Source organism: Thamnophis sirtalis, unplaced genomic scaffold (assembly GCF_051295495.1).
Source record: "Thamnophis sirtalis isolate CommonGarterSnake01/CBP01778 unplaced genomic scaffold, rThaSir2_p1.2 scaffold_3, whole genome shotgun sequence".
Classification (NCBI taxonomy): domain Eukaryota; kingdom Metazoa; phylum Chordata; class Lepidosauria; order Squamata; family Natricidae; genus Thamnophis; species Thamnophis sirtalis.
In genome coordinates this window covers 63,969,424-63,996,829 of record NW_028261383.1, presented here as the reverse complement: position 1 = coordinate 63,996,829, position 27,406 = coordinate 63,969,424, and the positions used below count along the sequence as shown (strand labels likewise).

General features: G+C 44.7%; 1 protein-coding gene across 3 annotated transcripts; it reads left to right on the top strand.

Annotated features, from left to right (window-relative positions):
* GATA2 (GATA binding protein 2) lies at window positions 1-27,406 on the top strand. 3 transcript variants are annotated; one of them, XM_087708985.1, is made up of 6 exons: window positions 1-101; window positions 11,174-11,632; window positions 12,833-13,456; window positions 16,514-16,659; window positions 22,522-22,647; window positions 23,724-27,406. In XM_087708985.1, the coding sequence occupies exons 2-6, from the start codon at window positions 11,404-11,406 to the stop codon at window positions 24,021-24,023; spliced, it is 1,425 nt and encodes a 474-aa protein (XP_087565111.1). In that variant the 5' UTR covers window positions 1-101; window positions 11,174-11,403; the 3' UTR covers window positions 24,024-27,406. The 3 variants fall into 3 exon arrangements, with proteins under 3 accessions (XP_087565111.1, XP_087565109.1, XP_087565110.1); XM_087708983.1 differs by having other exon boundaries at window positions 16,481-16,659; XM_087708984.1 differs by lacking the exon at window positions 1-101 and adding an exon at window positions 10,426-10,724 and having other exon boundaries at window positions 16,481-16,659.

Sequence of the window (27,406 nt, the reverse complement as noted above, 5' to 3'; positions counted from 1 at the left end):
AGCCTCTTTCCCTCTGCCCGCGGCTGGCATTGGAGCAGCTGCCTGTTGTCGCGGCCGCCACAGGCATCGGGCGCCCGGAGGGAGACCACCCTCGGTTTGCGGTGAGTATCCAGGCTGTCTTTTTGCTCTGCCCCAAAGAGAAGTCGGTCTGCCAGAGGCCTTTCCTCTGGGGTGCCTTGGCGGTCCGGTGCAAATCTCCAGTCGGGTTCTTCATGGGAGGTTATTTCTCTTTCCCTTCCCCTCCCCCGTTACTTCCTGATCCATCTCTCGGCTGACTTTCTCCGGGCGAGAGGCGAGTTTGTCAAGGCTGTTTGCAAGAAAGTAGGGAGGGTGGGAGGGCACGCGGGTGTACGCCCAAGTTCTTTCTTAGCTCTTGGCCTTTGAAGTTTGCAACCGAGACCCGCCCTAGTTCAGCGGGTCCGAGCGAAGCGGCCGCTTCCGAAGGCGTCCCCTTTTTCTGCGGGAGAATTCCCGCGGCAGCCGGAGCGAAGTCCTTGCTTTCTGGCCACCAAGAAGGGTGGCCGAGTTGGGTTGGTACTTGCAAGATGCAAGAAAGGTGGGGGGGGAAGGAGGGAGGGAGCGAGACAGACCCCCTTCGCTTTTCCTTTTGCAGAGAAAAGCGAGGGGGCTTTTAAAAAAAAAGGAGATCAAGCAGGGCCGGCTGGGGCGGACGAGAGAATGAACTTAATCTCAGGCGTGTGGCTGGCGGGACGTTTGACACCCAAACCAGGAGAGAGAGAGAGAGAACTCTTGAAGCGAGTGTCAGTGACAGGAGCCGCAGGTGACAGGACATCTAAGAAGGAGGGCGCGTTTTAGAGAATGAATAGCGCAGACAACTCCGTCTTAATCGGACTTCCCAATGACACGCCTGGCTTGTGGTTCTACAGTAGCTTCTTTCTGGTTCATTGTTTTTTTTTAAGTTTCTTAAACTGGGATAAATTGGGGGAGGGGAAAGTATGCAGGAAAGAGTGTGTGTGTGTATGTGTGTGTGTAAGAGACAGAGGGGATATAAACAAACGCGCTTTGCTGTGTCTGTTCAGGCACAGGTGTCTTTGTAGCTGAATAAAAGCCACAACTGAATCGTTGCTAATGTGTCTCGTCGGCCCAAAGATGGAGGAGGATAATCTCTCAAAAACATACTCCATGTCCGAGGAAAATATAACATTCCCAACAAAAGTTTCCTCTCAGAGCAGAAAAAAATGAATGGGGAGCAATTTGCAGCAAAATTAGGTTAATCATATATTAAATGGAAACGTGCCCCCCCCTCAAACCGTAAACCTGACAATAAAAAATCAAGGAGAAACAAAAAGTTCGTATTTTTCTAAGAGTGGCTGTGATATCGGTATTTTCCTTTTACAAATTATAAATCGGGGGGGGGGGGAAGCAGGGGGAGAGCCCTTCGTTTACCAGGAACGAACTATAAACTTACCCATCCCTCCGGGTCTTAAGTCCAGAGACCCGCGTCGTATTGTAAAAATAAATTATCCACATCCTCCTGCCTGTTAGGGAAACCAGCTACAACTTCACGCCGTCTGTTCTCCTTCTTTCCGCGGCTCCTCTTTCAGTTTGAACCCGAGCACGGGAGGGTTTTGGCGGGGGTGGTGGTGGTGGTGGTGGTGGTAGCGCAAGGCTGAGGGAGCGGTGGGGAATTGGCAGCCGGCTGGCTGCTTACCGTGCCGCGCACTCCTCTGCCCGTTCAAGCAAGTTCTCTCCAGAGAGGCGCGTTTAATGAAATGGACGGAACGGTTTGTTTAACCAGCCGTGGGAAGCGGCCTGTGGCTCCGTCCCGGAGAATGGGAGCTCTGAAGCTCTGCGTTGCGGGGTTCAGCGACGAGGGAACTAATTCAATCAGAGGCCCCACGACGCGCCGCCTTCACGGACCAGAAAACATCCTGCTTGGCGGCTTCCTTGTTCGGAGTTGGCTGCGCGGAGGCATTGAAAAGAGGGATCGTTGTCGTCCCCCGTCCCCACTCCCACCATCGCCGCCTGGGTCAGGACTCCTCGCCCCGCCGAACCAGAGCCGCGAAGAGCCCTCGGTGGCTCCCCGCTTGGGGACTGGAAGAAAGACGTTTAAGGAAGAGCGCGTAGGTTTCCTGGTTGCGAAGAAGGCGAGGATCCGATCTCCACTAAACCAGGCGCGATCCTGGCAGGCGCCCTTTGCTCCTTTTCGCTGGTAGGGAAGAACCGGAGGGAGCCCCTTCCCCTTCTTCTTCTCCCCCTCCTCTCCCGCCGCCCTTGAAACGCAAAAGAAGCCAGCTTTTAAAGGGCGAGGGACAGGCGAAGCGATTGGACCGGGCTCGCCAAATGTGCTGGACTCTTAGAAGTAGGACTGGGGATCTGATCCGGAGCCAGGAAGAGCACAAGGAGCTTGAAGGGCCGCGTCCTTCCTCGAGGCTCGGAAACAACCGCGGAGCTGCTGCTCCGGAGATTAAACCCTTTGCCGGTGGGCAAGGAGAGAGAGAGAGAGAAAGCTCAAGGAAGACTCTCCCCTTAAACTAGGGAAGGAAGGAGCCATTGCTGGTGCTTAAAACACCATTGCTGGTGTTTAAAAAAGAAAAAGAAAGGGCAGCTGTGATACTAGTAACAATATCGATGGTGGTGGTGATGATGATGATGATATTTATTGTAGCAAGAACAGCAACAGTAACCCGAATAATGTTGCAAATTCTGAATGTTTGAAAGCTTGAAAGGGAGAGTTGGGGTGGGGTTTTTTTTGTTTTGTTTTGCCTTTTAATACATGTTTGCAGCAGGGTGCCTTTTTTGCCGGCGGGTGCCCAGTTTTGTCCTAGAGAGGGGGCCCTAATTTAGCGCTGATCAAGAATTGGCTGGTAGGGTAACTTGACCCGCAGCTTCAGGGGAGTTTCCTGGGCAGTCTTAGGGTCTCTCTCTCTCGCTCTCTCCCTCCCCCCCTTCCATAAATCAGCCGGTTTGATTAATCTTTACCATTTGTCTTTTAAAACAAACAAGGGCGAATTATCAGCTCGTTAACTGAGATTTTATCACTTGTCTAAAACAAACCTTCTCCTCTTCCCCACAGAAAGCTCAGGCCTGTTGCCTGTGGGGAAGTGTGATAATTATTTTTTTAAAAAAATGATTTTAATTGATAATAGATTGCTACGAATGTATTAATGTCAGGATTAAGCGAATGGTGCCGTTAGCCGGAGGGATGCAGCGGTGACGTTTCCTTTTATCTCATCAGATTTCAGTGATCATCTCGATATGGTTGCTGGAATGTTTGGTGACATCTAATGCAAAACCCTGGCTCCCTTCGGAATTCAAATCTTGCTCTATTGTCCCTGAATCTCGCGGCGGCGTTGTTTAACTTGGAAGCTGGCAGGGGGAGAAAGATGCCCAGATCAAAATGTTTATGAACTTTTTTTTTTGCTTGAGTCTTATTTTCAGGGAGTTCTTAAATAATGACGCCTTTTCTTTCGCACCTTTTTATTTGAAACAACATTCGGTTGTATGTATGATGAAAAGAAGAGGGAAGAGAATTAAAAAGGGCAGTTTCTCTCTCCTCCATGTCTGGAAGGCAGAGGTAGTAGGCGAGTTTTCTTTAGTCCTTTGCTGTCTTGCTGAATTGTCTGTCCACTCGGGCTGGCCTGGTTTTGTTCCCCCATTCCAAGGCAAGGGGTCTCAGGTAGAGATGAGATCTTGTCCCCCCTCCGCACCTCCTTTCTGGACTCTCAATTTGGTAGATCCGAGCCTGCCGTTTCCGAATGTCACTTTCCTGGCGGTTGCTGCTGCTGCTGCTGCTGCATTGTTTCGATCCCCCCCCCGCAAGCGCGCGCACAGACAGACGCACGCGCGCGCACACCAATTACCACCTCAACATGTGTGGGTCTTTGTGCGTGCTTAGCTCGAGCAGGGGAACTGTGAAGTTCGGGTGAGAAGCAGAAGCCTGGTGGAAAACCAGAAAGGTTGGTTTGGAAAGGGGACTGGGGGAAAAGCAGCAGCAAGCTGCAGCAGCAGCCTCCGGGCCCGGGAGCGGCTTGCTTGCCTTGCAACCTAGGGCCGGCGGTGGATGTGCTGTGGTCCAAGCGGCACCTTTTGTCCCCAGGCGTCCAATGACCCTGAAGGGCAAGAGGCGCCTTCTAGACTCCACTCCCAGACCTCCCATCTGCCCGGCAGGATCTGCTGGCAAGAATGTCGCTTGTCTTCTCGGTTTCCAGCCGTGGGAAAAGAGGAGTGGCCTGGTCTGGCCGCGTGGATGCCTTCGCAGCCCCGGCTCAGCCTCCGTGCTTCTGCCGCAGGAGGGCTTCGTGGGTCGGGCGCCTTTGCCACACCGGTCCCCCCCCCTCTCCCACCCCCGCCCGGAGTTTGGCGGCTCCTCTCTGCTTTGGAGGGAGATCTTTGCTGGGAATAACATGCAAGGGGGAGGGGAGGAGGCTGGGAGCAGCGGAGGTGGCTGGAAAGGAATTCAAAGAGGCAGCGTCCCCGTTCCAGCAGGGGTTCCTTCCCTCCCCCGCACTCGCCCTTCTCCCCTTGGCGACCCGGGGCGGGATGCCCGCTAGGAAGCTCGAGGGCAGAGTAAGGGGCGCGGGGGGTGGGGAAGGCAGAGGGTCCAGAGCTCCTTCCCGCCGGCCTTGTTTTAGAATCTGGAATTGTTTTGTCTAGGTGGGAAGGTGACCGAGAGGCAACGGGCGGGCGGGAGAAGGGTGGCCGAGGGTTCAGAAGATCCCTGGCTGCTTTGGGGGTGGGGGGGGAGAAGGAAGGCAGCGAAGGGCGGCGTAGCGGTAGCGTTTGGGGGGCTTATTATTAACAAGTTCATTTCCGGGCGAATTTGGCAGCGGCGGGTGACGTCAGAGTCCAGGCGTCTCCCTGACTGGGGCCGCCCGGTTGGGAGAACTAGACTCCGATTGCCCGGTTGCTGGCTGTCAATCCTCCGTTTTCTCCTCCCTTCGAGGAAAGGTGGGCTTTTCTCTCTCCCTCCCATTATGCAGACTCCGAAGGCAGGAGAGAGGTAAAGGACCCGCCTTTCCTTGCTTCGTGTGGAAATGTCCACGGGGGAGGCAAATTTAGCCCAGACTGTCAAGTTGTTGGTCTCCTATTTCCCCAAATCTTTGGCCGTAAAGTGAAGGTTTAGGAAAATTAGCTTTCTTTCCCCCTCCTCCCCCTCTATCGCGGGAATGCGGGATTACATACGTTCTACAGGTATTGGGGATTTTAACCTAGCCTAATCATCTTCCCGTCAATAGCTACCTGATTTCAGCTTCCCCAAATTCTCTCCCCCGCAAAGCCTTTTTTAAACTTTCCATCCAAAAATTGAATTGCCACCTCAACTACTCTGGGAAGGGCGCTGCCTGCTTCATCAGCGCCGCCGATTCGGACACACGCACAATGTACGTAAGCTACACCGCTTTCGATGAGTGTGTGTGCTGTGCACCGACCGTATCGCCATATAAGGAGAGAATCCATTTCATTCTTGTCCAAGATCACCTAGAAGTGCATTGGGAAGATTATGCCCAGAGAGAGGGGGGGAGGGGAGGGAGGGAGGGAGGGGGGTGTATGGTGGACGGGAGTGGGTGGGAGAGGAACATACAGCCACTATTTCCATTTCGTCCGGTGGGCAAAGCTGCAAGCTTTCCAGATGCACAGGACTCTTTGGGGAAAAGGAGGAGAAAAAGGGAAGAAAAAGAGTCCTGCCTAAACTGAAAGTTTACACATTGTCTCCCCCACTGCTCCAATAGAATGCTAGCGTTTGAAAGAGTTGAAAGATTTTGTTGTGGTTGTTTGCCTGCCCCGTTTCACTCTCCTGCTCATTTTATCCTAGTTAGATAATTCATACTGACACTCGTTTCATTTACACCTATGAATTTATACAAAATGGATTATTTCTCCTTTTGTGACCTAAATAAAAGGCGCCATAGCTGCTTTCTGTTTATAAGTCCGGGGAATGTTAAGAGAAGTGGGTGGAAGGCCAGGCGGGGTGGGGGATGGGGGGTGGGGAAGGGATTCAATAATATCCAGGAGGCCAATATCAGGGTCACGATAGATCTCACCCCTTTGTGTTTACTGCTAATATTGGATATCAATTCTGCTACTTGGAAGAAGTGTGTAGTTTCTTCCCCTGTTATATTTTGGTGGATATGTTGATTCATGCTTAAGCCCCATTTAAAACAATCAAGCATCCATTTTAAAAATAGTCTCAACCTCCCCCCTCCCCAAAATTGATCCACAAGTGGTGAAACTTGAACTTTTCTTAGGGTACAAGTGGTTAAAAAAAACACGGATGTATTAATCTGGTCCATAAATTTAAAAGCTGATTGATTCCGGGTTTACCTTGTGCTTAGTGCTTAAGAAGAGACTGGGAAGAGTCACTTGACACAAGGGTATTGCATTTTGGAAGAGTTTGTGTGAGTTCTTCCCAACTGTTACCAAAAGGTGATGGTGGTTTGTTTTTCAAAAATTAGGTAACGCTCAGGGTGACAAAGGAAGAAAACTGTGTTGGGCATTTCTGACAGATTTGGAATGAATTCAAACCCCCAGTTTCTTAATCTCCTTCTGGGAGAAAAGTTGCAATTCTCTGCAGATCCTGTTTTGCTTAAAGTAATCTGGTTTTCTGGAGCATAAATAGATCTAAAGTTGCTTTAGGTAATCCCTAATTTACAACAACGGAGGTGCCTGATCTGCCACAATTAATCTTTTTTAGACTTTAAAAGATGCCACAAGCTCCATTGTTGTAAATCATACTGCATCACTTTCCCTAAAAGAGGGAAAGACAGACAGATAGGCAGAACACTTGTTCCTAGGATCATGGAAAGTTTTATTCTAGAAAGAAACCAACGATTTTGAGCCAAGAAACAGTCTTCTCGGGAAGATCCTTTGCAAAGAACGCGGTGCATTTCTGTCTGTGCGGGCCAGCCTATGCCTATGTTAGGCGCCTGAGTACCTTCTCCTGAGGCCTCAGAGAATTAAAGTACTCTGGTTTTATAGGGTGGCATCACACCGGATTACTCTCCCGTTCCTAACTGGATCTTCCACTCCGCCTTTCCACACTGTCCTACCTACAGGTGGGAGAACCTGGGTCTTTGCTGTGCGTGAGTTCCGGTTGATCTGATCGCCTTTCAGGATTCAGAAGAGCAGGCAAGAATCAGAAAGGCCTACAGTCGCCTCTTCAAATATCCGCCTAGCCCAGGGCCTGCCTGCTTTCCGGAACAGGAAAGGGGCCAAGGGGCCAAAATAAAAAATAAAGGAATCCTCTCCTGGAGAAAAAGCGCGCGGCGGGGCGGGATGGTGGGGGGTGGAGGAGAGCTGGGTGGTTTTTTTTTCTTTTTTGCGTTGAGGAGAAACTCTGGGCAACTTCGCTGAGGTCGGCTTCAACAAGCGCATCTTCGCTTGCTCTGCAAACCGGCTCCCTCTTTTCTTTGCCACCCTTTGCGCCGGTTTAGCTTCGAATGCAGTAACCGATCCCGCCTCCCTTTGGGAATAAGGAGGGGATCCAAAGAGAGGGGCTGGCGAAGAGCGGGAAGGAGACTTGATTTTGCTGTCAGAAGCTCTATCCGCACTTATAACCGAAATGGGTTAAATCCTGCCCCGATTGCGCAAGGGAAGGCAGGGACAAACGACGACAACGGAAAGGAAAAGGGGACATATTAAAAACCCTGACTAGGGGGGATTAAGCTGTGTTAAATTTACTCAAAAGCACCCAGGATTGGGGCTGCGCGAAAGTGAAAGGAAAAATCTAAGGTATAGTTTAATGGGGAAAGAACAAAGAAGTCACTGGGTTTATTTGCCGTGAATCTAAGTGATTTACCCACCCCTTTCATCTACCTACCCACCCCATTGACGGGTAGGGGTTACAAATACGCCTCATTTGCTGCCTACCAGGAGTTCCCGCTCCTCAAAACCAGCGAAATTTGGCTAGGGGGATTTTTTTTCTGGGTATGTATGCAAGGGGGGGATTTGTGTAGCAAAACCCGAGGTGGTGAGCAGATGCTAAAGTATGCGCGGGGAGAGGCCAGAGGCCCCCGATAATCCGGCCACAAGTGGCGGACGTGAATGGCAGCCGCGGTCGTGTGCGAGCAGAGTCTTCAGAAGCACCCCTGAAAGGGGAACAGACGGAAGTAGTAGGCTGTCATTAAAATGGAATCGGGTGAATACAACAATGGATATATTAAAAAAAATAACCTCCGTCCGGTAAAGAGTGAGAGTTCCTGGAAGTTCGAAATTTTGTACAACTCTTGCCGGGCATCCCCAGGGCTCTGCGGTGGAAGAGATAAATCCCCTCCCTAGAACGAGATAAATCCTTTAGAATATCCGTCCATCTCGCTGCCCATCGGCATTAAGAGTTTAGGAAGCGGAGGACGGAGGAGTGGGGAGGAATTCCTGCTCCTTTCTTCATTGGGAGAAGGAGCGAAGGGGAATCCGACCTCCACTAATAAACAGGAGCCGGGCCAACCCGGCGCGATCCTGGCAGGCGCCCTTTGCTCCTTTTAGCTGGTAGGGAGAACTGGAAGGAGCCCCCCCCTCTCCCGCCGCCCTTGAAACCTAGAAGAAGCCACCTTTTAAAGGGCGAGGGGCGGGCGAGGAGCCAGAGGGCCGCGTCCTTCCTCGAGGCTTGGAGGTAACCAATGCGCTGCTGCTCCGAGGATTAAGCCCTTTGCCGGTGGGCAAGGAGAGAGAGAAAGCTCAGGGAAGATTCTCCCCAGGAGGAGGGTGGGTAGCCGCCTCCATTGCTGTTTTGCTGCTTTTTTTAAAAAAAGAGGACATTAAGTATCAATACGATTTTTTTGGGGGGGGGGAGAAAACTCGACTTAGTGGCTTAATGTAAAAAAAAATGCCGCCAAATCATTGGTGTCCTCAAGTGGGAGATTGATTCGAAGGGGAGGGGAGTGAATTATTTCGAAACAGGTTTTTCGCTAATCCGTTGTTTTATGGGTTTCGAGGCGACCCTTCCTCGTCGGTTTGTCTTACCTTGGAAGGCGCCGAGAGAAAACTACGGAATCCGCCCGCCAGATCTTTCTAGCCACCCGACTGGCGGCTTTTAGGAGCCGTTTCTTAAGCGGAGGGGCTGAAAGTCCCTTATTCGGCCAGCGGAAAGGAGATTTCGAGGGCTTTAAAACACAAAGTCGCTAGGCTCTATCCTCAGATAGCCAAAACACCTCTTGAATTTATAAATAGGAGGGCCCATTCTGTCAAACCGCCTTCGGTCAGTATAAGAAGTAAAAAATAAAATAACATTGGTTTGATTTTTCTTTTTGACCTCTATATGTCCTGATTTCCTTGGACCTTACTGGGTGCAAGGAAATTGTAGATCAGGTATTAGTTCCAGTTGGTTTTGTGTGTTTGTTTACATAAAGGCTGTTTTCCTAAAGACTTATGTTTTCAAAGTAAATCTGGTGTTTCTGTCTGAACCAAAATAATAAGTTTTTTTTAACAAAAATTAAGAATTATACTTATTTATACTCAAGGGTCATGCCAATAATTACTTCCAAGTTGACTACTTGTGTTGTATTTTGTTTTCTACTCTAAAGCTATTTGCTATTTCAAATAAGCGAGTTTCTTACCACTTCGGAAGAAAAAATACACTTCAATACTAGCCTTGAATGTATTTACTTCTTCCACAACTAATCGCATTTGTGTCTATGCAAGGGGCTCATGAAAGTTGCAATTCTAGAGAGTGAAATAATACAAATACAATGAGCTACCTACTATAACTGGGAGAAAAAGAAACGGGGGTGGGGTGGGGTGCACAATATGATCCTAAAGTTAAAGATTTTATTCACACCTTAAACACTAACTTCAAATTTCAGTTGTGGTGTATTTTCATAAACTACCTAACAGAAGTGTTTGACTTAAATCAAGCACAATAATGCAAAAAAAATTTTTCTCTCTCTTTAAAATGTTGGGTCAGTAGGATTTTTTGCGAGGGGAGGGGAAAGAAAGGGTCTCTAGCAAATATTCTGTTTTTCAAACCTCGGGGATATTTCGTAAGCCCCCCCTCTATTCTCCATCCTTTGCTCTGCCTCCCAGCCGCACCTGGTGAAATACCTTTGCTCAAAGTCTTAACCACCGCCCTCAAACCACTTGGGGTTATTTAGTGCCCGCCGCGGACTTTATAAAACTTCGATGTGGCCACTCAAGTTGGTTGAAATCCTCTTGGTTTTTATTTTCTTGTTCTTTTTTTTAAAAGAAGCTCTTCTGATAGAGAAGAGAGCTGGAGTGGGGCTATCTCAGAAGTTATCGCAGAGAAGTCGAAAAGGCAGTGCAGGGTGGGTGGGTGTGCGCGCGCGGTGGGGGGGGGGAGGCGGTGGGGAAGGGGGGGCGGTGGCGAGCGTCTTTCTCTTTGGCGGGTTCAGCACTTTTTAGCTGTTTGGAGCAAAACGAGGGAATGGATTTTTCTGGGGCCAATCGCAAGGCGAGACTAGACGCCGAGCTGCTGATTGGCTGGACGGAGGTTCTTAGCCTGTGCGTAGCCCCTAGTTCATGTCTACTGAACTGAGTCCAGCTGGCGCCAGAGCTGACACAGGATGCTTTGGGGATGTTACAAAAAAGGCCAGAATAAGTGGAGCTTGCCATCTGAGTAAGAGCCTCCATCCAATCCTCCTCTCTCTCGCGCTCTCCTTCGACTCTCCCTCCCACACTAATTTTTTTTTGGCATTTCCATCCTCCAAACAATCATCCGTCACCCCCCCTCCCCATTCCCCCTCCCCCCGTCTACAACCTAAAGAAACTTTTCAAACATTTGGAGTTCGATTCAGTCTGCTTGGAAAGATCTCCTTGTAAGTATGTTGGTGAGCTGAATGCGGGTTGGTATGGGGGTGGGGGTGGGGGGTTAGGCGGGTGGGGGGGGGGGGAAGAAGCGATGCCTGGTTTTTATTTTTTCAGAAATAGAAGTGCTTCCAGTTTCTTAACCCCCTTTTAGGATCTTTTGGAAAATGTCAGCCTGAACTGTAGGCAAATGTAGACCAGAGATCTGTCTTCTGTCTCGTATTGTTAGAAGGACGTTCTGGCCGTGTTATTCGCTGCGAGGGCAGCCTAAAACGAGGATGCAAAGGCCGGGAGGGGACAGAGAGTGTGGTGGACGCAATGGGATCGCTTTCGCTGTGCTCTTGTGCCTGCCTCCCCCCCCCCCCGCTCTTCCGCGTTTCCCTGAGTCCCTGCCGCGGTTTCTTCAGTGCAACCCCTTCCAAAGGCCCGCCGTGTACTCATCGTTCCTTCCTTCTTACAGGTGGCGATCCCAAGCGTGTGGCAACCGGAACCTCTCTCCGCAGCTTCCCGCCTTCAAAAGAGAGACACCTTTGCTTCTTTCCCCCCTTTTCCCCCCTTCCCCTTCCAAGGCCACCTCGCGGCTTCTGAGATCTCTGCGATTTGAAGCCAAACGAAACTAAAGGCAAAACGGTTTGGGGTCGGAGGGAGGCGGGGGGGCCCTAGGGGCGGAGTGGGAAGCAACCCACCGAAATGGAGGTAGCTACGGACCAGCCACGCTGGATGGCCCATCACGCCGTGCTGAACGGGCAGCACCCGGAGACTCATCACCCGGGACTGGCTCACAACTACATGGAACCGGCGCAGCTCCTACCTCCGGACGAAGTGGACGTCTTTTTTAACCACCTGGACTCCCAGGGCAACCCGTATTACGCCAACTCGGCCCACGCGAGAGCCAGAGTTTCCTACAGCCAGGCACACGGTAAATGTTGGCCTCCCCCGTTGCCCCCTTTCCTCGCTTCCCGTTTTCTGCTTTCGGCCTTCTCCTGCTGATGGTCTCGGTTGGAGAAGCGGCCGGGAGGTCTCTGGCAAAGCGGCAGTAAAGAGAGGAGAAGAGTGGGGGGAGGGAGCCCAGGGTGGGCTTTGAATCCTAGGGAGGGTAAAAAGCCTTAGCTCGCCAGTTTGAGCGCCGCTTTTAATCGGCTGCGGGGCTGGGGGTGGGTGGGGGAGAAGAGAAAAGGGAAGCGACGTCCTTGTGCGTGGAGGAAGAGAGGGTTATTAAATGCATTTCGCAGCCGCAAGACAGGGCCGTTTTTTTTTCCAGGCCCGGATACGAAGCCTTAACGTAATTTGAAACATTTTTAAAAAATACGTTTGTCAGTGTCTGTAGAAAAACTGTGGGGGTGCCAAGAACTCAATTTTTGGGAAAATTGGAAAAATAATCGCAAAACAGGCTCCATGCAAAACAGCGTTCGCACACCGCCTGTCTGCATGCTTCTTTGGGAAGCAGCGGCAAGCGTACGGAGTTGGGGGGCGAGTGGGGGACACGCCTGTTCTTGGCTTGTCAGCTTACTCGCGTTGGCGCTTTACTTCCCTCCACGTTCCACCTAGTTTTGGCCTCCGATGGTGGAGCAGTGGGGCGCTATATGACGCCTGCCCGGCTCTGCTTTCCGTCACTTACGCTTGATCAAGAGTGGAGAGGGGGGGCAGCTGAACTGGGGGGGGGGGAAGGAGAGAGGCAGTGGACAAAGTATACGCATTGGCATACTTTTTCTGCTCTGATTTCCCCCGAGGAGGCCCTACTAGATGGCTTTTGAAAGCCCACATCTTAAAAAAAACCAACACGTTTTGCCTATTTTATTTTTGCGGGAGAAGTGGGGGGGGGGTGGACATTTCAGACGGCTCCCCTCCGCGGGTTCAAGGGAAGGGCGGAAAAGGCAGCTCAGCCGCTGCCTCCTCCAATTCCGACCCGCGTGGGTGATTTGGGAGCAGAGCTTCACGTTGGCGGGTTTGGGACGGACAGGTCAAGGAAGGGAGGGGGGCCGTCTGCGTGCCCACTAAGCCCTGCTCCAGCAAGAGGGAAACCTTGGAAAGGGGGGTGGTGGAGAGAGAGTAGGAGACAACTTTTTTTTTTACCCCAGGCTTCGGCCTGGCTGACTGGCGCCTTTTCCTCCTTTCCCAGCCCGTCTGACCGGCGGCCAAATGTGCCGGCCTCACTTGCTCCACAGCCCCGGCCTGCCTTGGCTGGACAGCGGCAAAGCGGCGCTTTCGGCGGCTCACCATCACAACCCGTGGACGGTGAACCCTTTCACCAAGGGGCCCTTGCACCCTTCGGCGGCCGGCGCGCCGCCCGGCGCCATCTCGGTCTACCCCGGAGGCAGCAGCGCCGCCTCGAGCGCCGCCTCGGCCTCCTCACTCACGCCGGCCTCGCACTCGGGCTCGCATCTTTTCGGCTTCCCGCCCACGCCGCCCAAGGAAGTCTCGCCGGACCCCAACGCCGGCAGCAGCGCGGCCTCGCCGGCCTCCGCTTCAGCCGGCGGCGGCAGGCAGGATGACAAGGAGCCCCTCAAGTACCAGGTGGCCCTGGCCGACGGCATGAAGATGGAGAGCGCCAGCCCGCTGCGCAGCAGCCTGGCCGCTTCCATGGGCGCGCAGCCTTCCACGCACCACCCGATCCCCACCTACCCTTCCTACGTGCCTGCCGCCCACGACTACGGCGGCAGCCTCTTCCACCCGGGCAGTTTCCTCGGGGGGCCCGCTTCTAGCTTCACCCCAAAGCAGAGGAGTAAAGCCAGGTCCTGCTCAGGTAAGACCGCTGCTCCCCCTTCCCAAAGCTTTGTTGAACTCGTCCAGCCTTTGAATCGCGGGTGGGTGGGTGGGGGAATCGGGGTAGTGGTGGGATGGAAGGATCGAAGGTAAAAGTTTTTCTGGTGGGAATGGTTTAATTAATGCCAGACAAGCCTTAGAAATCGTTTTTGGGTCTTTAACTTTAGCTGCTTGTCTTTGCTGTCTCTTGGAGAAGGGTGGCATCAATGTCGTAAGTTTATTAAATTCCCCTGATATAAATAATTGCCATCTATTGTTAATAACAGATGCGGTAATATAAGGATGGGCCTCAGAAGGTTTTTTCTTCCTTATGAACTTCAGGAATTTGTTCTCTTTAAATCATTCACAAAATAAGAATGGGAAAATAAGTCGGTAAAAATCTGTACAAGTATTTAATAAGAGCAACAGTTTTGATTTAAATATTTTAGACATGATAATATGGAACATGTTTCTTTCCAATTTAAAAATACTAGCCCTCTCCCCAAATATATTTTGACTAATGAAGTAGTTAATTTTTTAAAATATATGCAAATTTTAACAGAACTGAAATGAATGCTTAACTACTAATTCTCTCTTCAGTCCTAGTTTAATAATTCCAAATAAATGAACCACCACTTTGATCCTGTAACTGTAATAATCCAAGGGAGATAACAATCATGATTGCAAGTATCAGTGGGCTTCTGGAGCTGGGTCATTTCTTCAAAAAAACTCCTTGATCTGTGGTTAAATATGTTAAAGGATAAGCATTAAAAACTTTTAGAAATAACTAGCCAGTTTTAAAATTTCCTGATCAGATTTGAATGGATTTTCATATTCCTACATTTTAGTGAAAACATGTAACAAAATTAAATTATCAGTAGTTTTTTCTGAGAATGTGCATAAGAACATTTCCAGTTTGTTATCGTTCATAATTTTACTTTTTGCTAATTAGTTGGCAAGCCAGGTCCCTCTTTTTGTTCCAGCCACTGATCTCCATAGAATTCATTCATTGCTGAGCCCCAAAACTGTCATAATCCATGGGGAGAAAAAAAAAGACACCCAAAGTTCATAGATCAGAATTATGCAGATAAGAGTTTATATTGGTAAACCTCTTAATTCAACCCCATGAAAGTCTGGGGCAAATGAATTCATTGGAAAAGCCTGATATGCCTTGTACTCTTTTGGGTGGGATCTCCATTACTGAAAATTTTAGTTAATTTGTTAACTGCTTAATAAAGATGAACTTTATTGTAAATTTCTGTTAACTTTCAATAAAGTTCATCTTCATTAAACAAGGGGCTTTATAAAGGCTCAGCTGTTAAGAACTGAAATTTACAAGGTCATTTTCTTAGAACTTGTACAGAACTTTGCTTTCTCCAGATACATACAAAGAACAAAGTTCAAACATAGTTTACATAGGACTGCAGGCTTCCAAAGTACCTTTTAAAATTATAGTTTTAAATGAATCCAATAAAACTGGAGGAACATCATATGTCTTAGTTAACTCCTGTTCATCTATTTGTTAAACCTGCAACTTATTTGCCTGTCTTACCTTTACAGATTTCAAGCCAAACATGCTCTTACTTAGATTTCTTTTTAAAAGGACAGCCAGTAATAAATAATACTCACATGAAACCAAACTTAGAATAATTTATATTCATTTAATATTGTCGTAATGGCTTTATCAGTAAAGATGAAATTTATTGTGATATCAAAGGAAAACAAAATGAGATACATTTGCACCTCTTTTCAACATGGCTAGTAATTCAGAGACACACGTCTACTTTTAGGAACATTGCAAGAAAAGACTTTTTGTTGCTTCTCTGTTTGGATCATCCTCTTTAAAGAAATCCTGGAATTTTGTGTTCTATGCAACAGTGATAAAAGATTTTTTTTAAAATTGGCTACTTTTATAAAGTGCTCTCCATTGCAATGGGAATGGGTGGGAAATTTGGTTTCAACCTTCCTCCCACGACTCCTGTCCTCGTTTGCCATATTCTACACTGTTTATTAGATGTAGAAGTTTCCCTACATTTTGCAATGGAGATCCTGCCTTGTAGATGAAACTGGGGAAAGTTCGTGACCATTTAATGTTTTTGTAGGAGAAGCAAGACTCACGACAAGGCGACTCCTGCAGCTTCCTGCTTAAGGAGGGACAAAAGCTAGGAACTCCAGGCTTCACAGAGGTCCCTCATTTTTCACTCCAGCCAGGACTGTTTAAAAACCACCCACTCCATAGATTAAAGGAGACACAGACACAGCTGAACTTAGTATGGCCAGCTCAAGTTACTGCCAAAGTGTATTTCCTCTGCATTAAATACTGTATGATTTGCATAAGCTCTGCTCAAAGAATTTCCTTGCCCTCAAACAAATGAACTTTTAGTTAATATTCTTTCCCCCCCAGCCCCCCTTTTCCTTTTAAAAAAAAAGACTCCTGTTGAACAAGCAGCCGTGTTTAAGCATTTTGAGCCAGATCAATCTTAAGCCCATAACAAAGAGAATGCATAATAAATTAGATTTTGGATATGAGGGTATATGGAATGCCCAGAAACAAAAGTGAATTCTGCTTCATTCTAAAGAGTGCAACATTTATGAGAGAAAGGGGGGGGGGGGAGAGAATTGGGCAAGCCAGAGGAAGAGAATTTTTCTCTAACTCCAAAACATTAATGAACAAAGATTGTGTATTCTTGTTTCAGTTCCAATATTACTTCTTAGATGTTGGAGAGAAGAGAGAGGAAAGAACAGCTTATGACTCTACATTTTGGAAGAGAGTCTGTTTTCTCATGTGGCAGCTGTAATAAAAAAATACCACTGTCTAGGTTAGACGGCGTTATTGTTACATGAGAAAGTAAATGCTTGAAAACGGCATGTCCCTTATCTTTATTGTATGCACTGTAAATGTTGTCTCACTGACCTGTCTTTTTCCTTCCCTTTTAAATAAAATTGAATAATAACGTGCTGTTTTGATATCTGGAATCTACCTAAATGGACAATGCAAAAAGCTTTTGTGAATTTGTTTTTAAAGAAAGAAATCCGGTTTCTTCGTGTTTCCATTTAGAAGGCAGAGAGTGTGTCAACTGTGGAGCTACTGCTACGCCTCTCTGGAGAAGAGACGGTACCGGGCATTACCTGTGTAACGCCTGCGGGCTGTACCACAAAATGAACGGTCAAAACCGACCTCTCATTAAACCTAAGCGGAGACTGGTAGGTGCCTGTTTCTCTATCCGGTTCGGGGCAAAATGGTTTCATGGGACCATTCCTGCATATGAAGGAAGAGGGTACCACCTGACCCATCTGTGGGATTCAGAACTTGCATGGAAGCTAGATACTCTATGCGCGCGAAGGCTGTGTCACTGAGAGGCCTCAGAGTAGCCTAGGAACAAGCGGCTAGGGTCCCACCCGTAGTAATTTACACTCCAGGATATAAAACAGTAGCTGTTTCATATGGGGATATGTATATGCATTTGTATACTCTTCGTATACTCTTGACTACAGCTTTAGAAGTGATTTGTTGCCTGCACAACAATCTTGTGAAGTAGGCCAGTGGCGCAGACTTGCATGGCCTCACATGCTTATGTTCTGCCTGTCTGTATCTTTGCAGTACATTCCTGCCTGTTTGAGAGTACGTGCCCAATTAAATCAGCCTACTTCTTCCTGTGCATTATTCTGCCTTAAAAGACAGCTTTAATTCATTTGACCTCTTGGACAGGTCAGATGGACGCTCAAACTGAAAGAATCACTCTTGCCTGCCTGCCCTCCCAGCTGAAAAGTACAAAAAGTGACCAAAAACAGAAAGTATTAAATATATATATATATGTATAAAAATAATAGATGAGTCAAAACTCTTTCTGTCATTATTTGGATAGTTTTGTAGTCAGAGATTCCATGATAAAACTAACATTAGCCTTCTTTAGAAGCGATCCCCTGATTGCCCTTTTCAAGAGCTGATGATTTTTCCATGGAGTCACCTATACTTTGTATTTTCATTTCAGGGTTGTTGATTTTTTAATTTTTGAAAAAAATGCGGAGCTCCTGGTAGTAGTTTCCTATCCGGATATCTGTATTCTGAAGATAAGGAAACTTTGTGTATCTGTTTCCTGACTCTAAAAGCTTTAAAGCATTTCTATAGGCAGGCCATGCTATTCAGGCAGTCTGTTTTGAAATTGCAAATAGGCTCTGCTGTATAAATATTTGTTTAAAAAAGGAGAGAACACACACACACACACACACAGCCACACACATGGAACAATGTGATTTAGGGGGACCAAAAAGGCCCTTGCTCTTTGGCAGGGTACATTTTTCCAGAATGAAATCTAAGGCTGAAGGAATGGTTCTAATGATCTAATGCTGGGACAGGATGCAACGGATTTTGAGGGTCAGAACTTCAAGCGGGCAATTGTCTTAATGACTTACTTTTCTTCTGAAGTGATTGACACAACTAGAAAAATGTTAAGATAACAAGGAAATGTTATTGTCTCTGACAGGGCAAACTCCATGCCAGACTAAACGGGATAGGGTGCAGAGTTAAGGGCCAGTGTCTAGTAGGACACTGGGATAAGAAATAAGGAATCCCAAATATGCAAACATACTGTGGCTCTTTCTTTCTTTTTATTCTCACAAGTATGGCTTTTAGCAGGTGAGTTTCTAGAGGTACGTGTACGTGTTAAATTTTGGATCAGAGAGAAGGCAATTTTAAAATTTAGAACAAATCAATATAGTCATCATTCTGATGAAAAATAAGATGCATTTTAAAACCCGATGTTATCTTGCCACATTTTGAAACAAGAAAAAATCGAATAGAAAGGGATATATTCATATATCTCATTCTAAGCCTATAGCTTTATAAAAGAGTATTATCCAATTTTAGCAGGAGCTTCATTGCATCAATTGATGTACTGGTTTGGCATTTGTTAATTCAGTGTTCCCAAACTTGGCCACTTGAACATGTGTGGACTTCAACTCCCAGAATTCCCCATTCAGTCAGCCATGTTGAAATCCACATAGCTTCAAGAAAAGGAAGTATACTTGACTAGTTTAGGTAGTCAAGTTTAAGCCTTGTTGCATTTCCAGTGGATCAGCTCTGTAAAGTTCTCTGGCTTGCAGTCTTGCAGATTGGCAATAGTTGTAGATCAGTGGTAGAGCACATTTTTTCATGCAGACAGTTGGAGGTTCAATTTTTGGTAAATGAAAAAAAAAAAAGATGCATGGGAGAGTTTTTTCTTCAGGACCAGGCTCGTATTTGGAGTAGACGGAACTATATGGACAAAACAGATACAACTTGTTTTAAGGCAGCTTTTTACAAAGAGCATCAGAAAACTCTCTTAGTTAGCAAAATGATGTCATTGCGGCTTCTCCAGTGTATTCCTTGTCCCATTAAAAAAATTAAAATAATAGTCTTTCTTCTCTCATGTTGTTGTTTATACGCCAATTAATTCCAATTAGATTTATGTAGAAGAATTGTCCAAAGGATTGTGTCTGTTATTCTCAGTTATCCTTAAAAGTATTTTAAATTCTGCTAGATGCCACATTCAGCTATACTGAATTTTTAAAGGGCCAGTTATATCCTACATCCCTTTAATGTGTCTACTAGTTACAGTCATTGATTTTCCATTCTTACTGTTGAAGTGCATGATTCTATTATATAAAGTTGTACACAGCCTGGGTTAGTGTGAGTCCCATTGAAACCAGTGGACATCAGTAATAGTATTTGTTGAAGTAAAGGAATATCTTTATACATCTCTTATTATTATTCTTGAATTTGTAAAAGTAAGTTGTGCAGGATTAATGAAAAATTGAATGTGCAAGGTAGATAATTCTTAGTATATATTATAATGGGGAGAGTATTAATATGTGGCATACCTAGTAAAATTAGGCTCTCTTAATTGCCTTGTGCTTTCAGATTTGTTAGGCTACAATTTCCATAATTCTCAGACATGATCACCATTTTTAGACTATACATAGTATTTAATTGTAGATTGGACAGAATATTAACAAAGCCTGTTTTATGGGACTCCAAATTTAGATTAAAGAAAACACTTCCACCACATTTATTTGTGGACACTTCAATTTGCGACATCCTGGGCTTTCTTCCCTGTTTTTCAGTCTGAGATTTTTGAAAAAAATAAGATTTAAAATTGCATAGTTGTCGTGCTTTAACACCAATAGCAGAAGGACAGGCTCCATCTTTATTTTCAAGAATGCGTCTTCTTAGTCTCAAATAAAAAAAGATGAGTTGTTGCATAATTGGGACTCTGTTTGAGAGTAACCTTAGCTGCTCACAAAAAGGGAGATAGTAAACAGAGGAGGAATTTTGAGAAATGGAACTTTTAGATAGGGTTGGTTGGATTTCTGGTGATCCGGTACCTATACCTAGCTGTTTCCCCCTTTGTAGTAAATCAGTGAGGTTTTCTGAACCAAATCATCAAATTTCTCCCCTTTTATGACCGTGCCCTCACCATTTTCTCAAGGTTAGAATGAACCCACCAGCCTTTATACTGATCTAAATGATGAGAAATATTGGTCTGATTTACATTCTCAATAAATCAGGGTTATATAGTGGCTAGTGGTATTATTGCATGGCTGCTTCCAAAATCAGCAGAGAAATTAATTTGATTTTGACAGCCCTCTCTCACAGACTAAATATTTTATGTGGAGAAAAAGCACCTATATTTCCACATACTGCCTCAAAGAGGGGGCCAAAATATTTCCTGAAAAAGGAACCCTTTCTTACCAAAGATTCTTTTGTAAAGGAGAGGGTGCATTTTCTTCTACTCTTCAAAACTTCTGAAATGACCCTATTGTTTTCAGGGTTATGGGTCACTCCGCCAAGAACTAATTTAAGGGGGAAAGACATTTTGTCTGAATGTAAATCTTACTTTCATGTACAAAATCAGTCCTGTCCCGTCTCCCCCCCACCCCCGGCTGCCCTTAGGGCCAAGCAAAAAATTAATGCAATTCCTATTGGAATCCATAGCACTCTTACCATATATTAGCACAGCAATGTATTATTCGTATAGGTCATTTATTTAAGCTGCTCAAAACTTCAGCCTGAATACAAAGATTTATAGAACAAATGAGCTAATCAATAGATGCTGCTGTTAGGCTGGCATTTGTTTGCTAAAGCATAGCAAATTCCTGGGGCCAATTTCATTTACTTCTTTTAAGATACGAAGAGACAGTTATCAGTTATATACCAAAGCAAAAGCTGTGACACAGCTGTCCCTGCATCATCTTTACAAACATGGCAATTATGTGGAAGAAAATATACTGAACTCTTTTTCAGTGTAGAATAAGAGATCCCTGTTATTACAATTGGATTGCTGAGGCAGGAGTATTAAGTACCGGAACAAGTAGCCTAAATATTCCAAATCCTTAAATTGCAAGTTATTAAAATTAAATAATTAAATTTGTCTTTGAAAGGATTAAAGCATTTTGGTCCTTATTAATCAGAAACGGGGCATTTACACAGAGTTTAATTTACCTTGTTTTTTTATGAGTGATGGTGAAAATACACTTGCTAATTAAAAGTCTGATATTTGTAATGTCTTGGCCTTTGAATACGCCATAAGAATAGTAAACAAATAAATGCAGATGGGAGTTAGAGTCAATGAGACAATGCAATATATTAACATAATTAAGATTCTGTATCCGGTAATGAATTTAAGGACTCCTGACTAGAGAGAGCAATGTCATGATCACACAAAGCAGTCATGTAGATATTCAACAGAAGGGCCTTCTTATACCAAGCCCTGAGGCACTCCACAAATGAGGAACCATAAGCTTGACCTCTCCCCAACAATGTTGACTACGGAAAAAGAGGAAAACCACTACATTGCTGCTCCCCAACTTTCAGACCCCACAGTTAGGATTCTTACATCCAGTGACAGCCCCTCATGGGACTATATCTCCCCTCCTTCGAGGCCAAAGGAACAATACCTTCTGTCACCGTCACATGGATCTAACTGTAGGTCAACTCCTAGGCAGATTTAACAGGTCAGGGGACCTGGATCTCAAACACAAGTGACTTTGCTTCCAATTCTGAGGACTGTCCATTACTTCAGGAGGCAGAGATTCAAATTCATGCTGTATCAACTCAAAGACCATGCCCATGGCTCCTCAGTCCAACTCTGAGTGTATCTGAGACTTCATCCGCCAGTTAACTTGAATATTCTTCTTAGTGATCCTATAGAGTTTCTTGAGACTCCCCCTCATATAAAGCAAGATTCTGTTTTGCCATTTTAGTGTCCAGATTTCTTAGTTAAGGGAACTACTGTAGATTCACCCGTGCTTAGCTTTGTCTTCTGCTGCTTTAAGCAGTTTTCACCTACTCCTGTTCTGAGGCTGGCTGGGAAAAATGAGTTAAAATGATGGAATAAGAAAAGGGAAGAATAGCGTGTGAATGGTTATCTGTAGAATTCAGCTACTTAGCCTACATATTTATCCTTTTCCAACTTGCCACTCTTCACGTGTGATATAATAGTTTTAAGAAGTTGAATTAGAATTCTGGGAATTGTAGACCCAATACATCTGGAGGGCATTAGAGGTGGAGAACGTCAATGAAAAGAATTATCCTCTACAGGCCTGACACATAAATAGTATGTAGATGACTGACAGGCCCTGTCTCTTGATTTTTAGATGTGATCTCATTTAAAGAACACCAACTTTCTCTAGTTTCCGACATAACTCTCGGGTTCTTCATGTATAGTTGTATTTTATTATTCATTGGCTAGTTTACTTTCTCTGTCCATGTGCAAAGGATGAGAAGACAATTGCTTGGAAGGGGAGTAGGGAGACAGGGTTTCTGTAAATGCATGAAACAATCCAAGACTGGCAAGAAAACATTAATAAGCATTTATGATTTTGAGTTGGGTGTGGAATTCGCATTATCCATGAAATAGTCCATGTATGTTTGAATGACATATAGCCACAAAGCAAAATAAATAAAAAAAGACTGAGAACTTTAGTAGAAAGGTGCCTGAATATTTAATATTTAATTTAAAACTAATGCAACAGTCAAAACTGAAATAACATCTTCTCCAATATCTATCTATTTTCATCTTTAATTAGTCAGCTGCTAGGAGAGCAGGAACCTGTTGCGCTAACTGCCAAACTACCACCACAACTTTATGGCGACGTAATGCCAATGGGGATCCAGTTTGTAATGCCTGTGGACTGTATTACAAATTGCACAATGTGAGTATTTTCTTGCCTTGTGTCTTCTTTTGCTTGCTTAGCTGAGATTGATGCCTTAACTGCCTGCTGTCCAGTAGCCTTTGCATTCATTGCAAAGGGACATATTGGGAAAAAAAACACCACCAACAAGCCTCTTTAATGTTCCCCCGGGAAGTCATAATAATTCTTTGTTGGCATAGTGATGCTGAGTTCAATAACATTACAATGTGTTAGCTTGGCTTCTAAAGCCCAGATAATCTAGGCAAAAGAGAGTTATAATTCACAGTTATTGCTAAAGCATATTCATTTCTTCCCTACTGTACCCAAGAAATGCAAAGGATGTTTAACACACTTGTTGTATAATGAATGTTGTTTATGTAAGATGGTGCTTTAAAACAAAACAACAAATTAATTTTAAAAATCCAGACTAGGTTCAAGGAGAAAATATTGGAAGGTGAGGGAGTTTTAAAATTCCAGGTATGAAGTCAATGTGGAAATGTGTGCATAATATTCTGTGTATATATACAGATAGATAGAGGTGAAGATACATATGCAAATAGGAAAGGCAGTTTGGTGTAGTAGTTACAGACACTGGATTAAAAACAGAGAGATTATGAGTTGTAATCCAGCTTTAGGAATACAAGCCATGTGAGAGGTTTTGGGTCAGTCACACTTTCAGCCCTATCAAGGCTAAAATGGCAAATCACTTCCAAAAATATTGCCAAAAAATGCTGCATGAACCCTGTCTATTTAGTTGCCAGGAGTCAAGACTGACTTGAAAGTGTATGTACCCCCATACACACAAATTATCTAAGGATATAGAGTTGATTTATTGTTAAAGAGCCAGAGTATGGAAAGGAAGATTGAAAGCAACCAGTTCATACTTGAGTTTGATGTGTTTCTATCCAATAAAGTTAAGTTATAAACACAAGTTGCTGGGAGAACAAAGTGAGAACTATATAATGATGGATTAAGGGGAAGAGGGCACAAAATTATTGCTACTTGAAGAAGATTTAGGGGGGTTGTTCAAAAAGTTTTCTTTTTGCACAAAAAATACCGCTTTGTTTGCAGGAGCCTGATTTTCTCATTTCTTGCAGGTGAACAGGCCACTGACCATGAAGAAGGAAGGGATTCAGACCCGAAATAGGAAAATGTCCAACAAATCCAAGAAGAGCAAGAAAGGCTCTGAATGTTTTGAGGAACTGTCTAAATGCATGCAGGAGAAGTCCTCACCTTTCAGTGCTGCTGCCCTGGCTGGTCACATGACACCAATGGGCCACTTGCCACCCTTCAGCCACTCTGGACATATCCTCCCAACTCCTACTCCCATTCACCCATCTTCCAGCATCTCATTTGGGCATCCACATCCATCCAGCATGGTCACAGCTATGGGATAGAGTTTAATGACTCTTGCAGACTTCCAGAACTGGGCTTGGCCTAAGAGGACAGGAAGGAAAGACTTTGCCCAGGAAAGAAAATATAAGGAAGAAAGAAAGGAAAAAGTAAAAGGGGATTTTGTTCCAGTAGAATTCAACTCCTAGTGCTAAATGGAAACTTTGCAATGATGGGTCTTCTGCAGAAATGCTTAATGGTGCCTGTTATGCACTTTGCTCCCTCAGGTAAAAGGAGAAAGAGGAACTCATCTGTTTGATACGATACCTGCTTGTCCCAGTGGAAAGGAAGGGTGGCCAAAGTAGTGAAAGAAACTAGAGCCAGCTTTCCTTTCTTTTTGTTCATTACTGTGAATATTGTAAAGCGATTAACCATCTCCTGAAGCAGAGGAAGTTCAGTAGTAGCCACCCTTGCTGGATTTCTACCATGGATTGTGTTTTGTGGGGAGGAAAAATGGACAACTTTATTAAAAAAAAAATCTACTTTTTAAGGAACCAGTCACATAAAAAAACAATTATTTATTTTGCTCTTGTGCTCCAGAAAGAGCTTCAAAACTCTTGCATGAATTTATGGATTTTTTGTTTTATTTTTATTTTGTTAAAGAAACATGCAACCTAGTAGAAAACAGTTTTTTTCCTAATTATTATTATTTTTATTGCTTAATGGCCACATTTTTGTTTCTCTTCATTGCTGTTAGTTTTTTTTTAAAGAAATCTACTAGGAAGGGGATGTGTGTGACAGAGGGAAGCGGTTGGTTTTATCATTGGTTACAAATAGCCTCAGGCATGGATTATTCAGACATAATTTCTGCAGTCTCTTCCTCATTATGAATATCTTGATGTGTGGCATTCTACAAGGGAGCAGATACACTGGACAACTGGCTGAAAGGTTTTCCATGGGGAATAATCTTGCTGTGGCTGGAGAGTAAAATAAAGGGAATCTGGATGTCTTTCTCATCATACTTGTGTGTGGACAGCTAGTGGGCTGATAAGGGCCCTTCCCACCTCAAACCATTTAGCCTCGTCTAAAGGCTGCCTCTTTGCTCTCTTGATTGCAAGTCAGCATAGACATCAGGTAGCTTCTCATAACTTATTTCATTGCCTTAGCCCAGACTCCCTCAGCTTGCTATCCTCTCCCCAGTTAGGCTACAGTTACTGTCCCCTCAATCTGTATGACTCCAATGGCTATTGTGTTAGAGAGCAGGGACATCTTGAAACATCTCGCTGACAAAGGCTGAGAGGAGATTACCCTCCTATTTATTTAATGCAGAGGAGCTAAATGAAATCGGTAGGTGGGCCTTAACAATAATGCAGGGCTCTTTTCATCGCTCAGTCTGCTGGGTTGAAAATCTGCAATAATATCTTGCATTAGGACCCACAATTTCTCTTCCGAGGCATTTCTCCCATTCAGGTTTATGACGATTACCTGTATTACGCAAAGACAGATCGACACGGTAGTGAACTGCCTTACACAGACCAGACAAAACCATGCTGCCGATTGCAGCAGCTGTATTCTGCAGCAGTTGTCTTCTGCGGCTTTCCCTTTTTCTCCTGTAAGATTGGTTAACGAGAGGTGCCAAATACTGAACCTATGAAAATTTTGACAAACAAAACATCTGTGCTGCTAGGTAACCGTCGCCTGTTCTTTAGTACAATGTTTCTTAACCTTTAAACACATCTTTCAGGTTTGTAGACCAGCCAACTTGCTAGCTGGGGAATTTTGGGAGTTGAAGCCCACATATCTTGAAGTGCCAAAGTTGAGGAACATTGCTCTAGAGGTCTATATTCTTAGAGTTAAGATATAATTTCAGTTCATGGCCGGAGAAGGAAAACCCTTTTAAGATGATCAGCCTGAAAGGAACCATCATGGTGGTTCAGTTTAATCTGTTTTCTTAAGAAATTTGCCCAAGACATATAAATATAGAGTTCATCTCATGCTCTCTTATTAACACTTTGGCCAAACAGAGGTGGAATTTGCCACCTGTGGGCACAGATGTTGTGACAAATGCTCTGCTTGACTAGAGGTGAAAAGCAAATAAGTAAATGAAGATCTGCAACGCAGTAGGGGGAAAAAGATATTTTCAACTCTTCTGATAGATCAGATGTAGCAACATCAAAGGGAAGTTATCTGCTCATGGGGAAAATGGGGTATATGGTTTCCTATAGCATATATACATATATATATGTAGATAGATAGATTTGTTTTTAAAGAAAATCACAAGTGTTCAGAAACAAAGTTGTTTCCCATTCTGAAACCATACTGTACGTAAACAGCTGAAGAATAAAACTCTTGCCAGTGTGAAATGTATTCTGTTGATTGTTATGCTCTGATGACTTTCATGATCACAAGGTCCAATATAACATATGATGTACATATGTAGCTATATTTCTGATGGGAAAAAATGACCCCAATTAACAAAGGGGATTGATAATGTAAATCACATAAAGCTAACTCTGTGGCAAGTTTTTAAATGTATTATTTTTCACTTTTTTTTTTCCAAGTCAAGCCCAATTTGTATCTTTAACTGCAAAAGTCTGCTTAAAACAAAAATCCAGGTGTAAATTGTTTTTCGCTTCCTCCTAAGTCTGTAATTCAGTTTTTGGTACAAAGGATCAAGCATTCCGAGCAAATGCCTTTTCTCACTGTTTTGGTTTCTGTAGGCATAATGTAGTTGCACTTTGTGAAGAAATAGAAATGACAGAATGCCCCCCACCACCACCACAAATAAGCCCCACAAGAACCCTCCTCCCCAAGACCAAAAACTGAAAGAAATTCCACCTGGGATAAATATTAATTTCTGTTAGCCAAGATGGAAATTATTTACTCCTTTTCCTTGATTTGGGTGCATGTGTGTGTGTGTGTGTGTGTGTGAGGAAAGGGGATTTTTTAACGTATATGGTACAGTTATCCACCTTTTGTAGTAACCTGTTCAAATTCTGTGAGGGTCAGAAGTGGGTGGGAATGGCTGGGTGAGAGAATGAGGGAGATAATAATGCTAGGAAACAAATCCACCCAGTACCACTGCTGCCCTCTCAAAGGCGAGGCCTACTCATGCCCTCCTTTTAGGAAGACTGAGGCTGCACATCACAAATGCTTGCTGGACTAAGTCCAAGGTTGACAAAGTGCAATAGATTGTCAGTCACTGCAGCATAAAAGTACCACAGTCAGGATTTAAATTATTTTGTACTTATATCAGCATAAAGATTTGGCAGTATTTTTTGGGTTTTTTTTAAAAAAAATTGGCTTAATTTTTGGATTAGTGAACTAAGTTATTGTTAATTATGTACAACATGTTTATATATTGTCTGTAAAAAAATGTATGCATCCCTCATATTCCTTCAAGGTGAATACTGCTAAGAATAATAATAATAAAAAAGATTACCCCCTT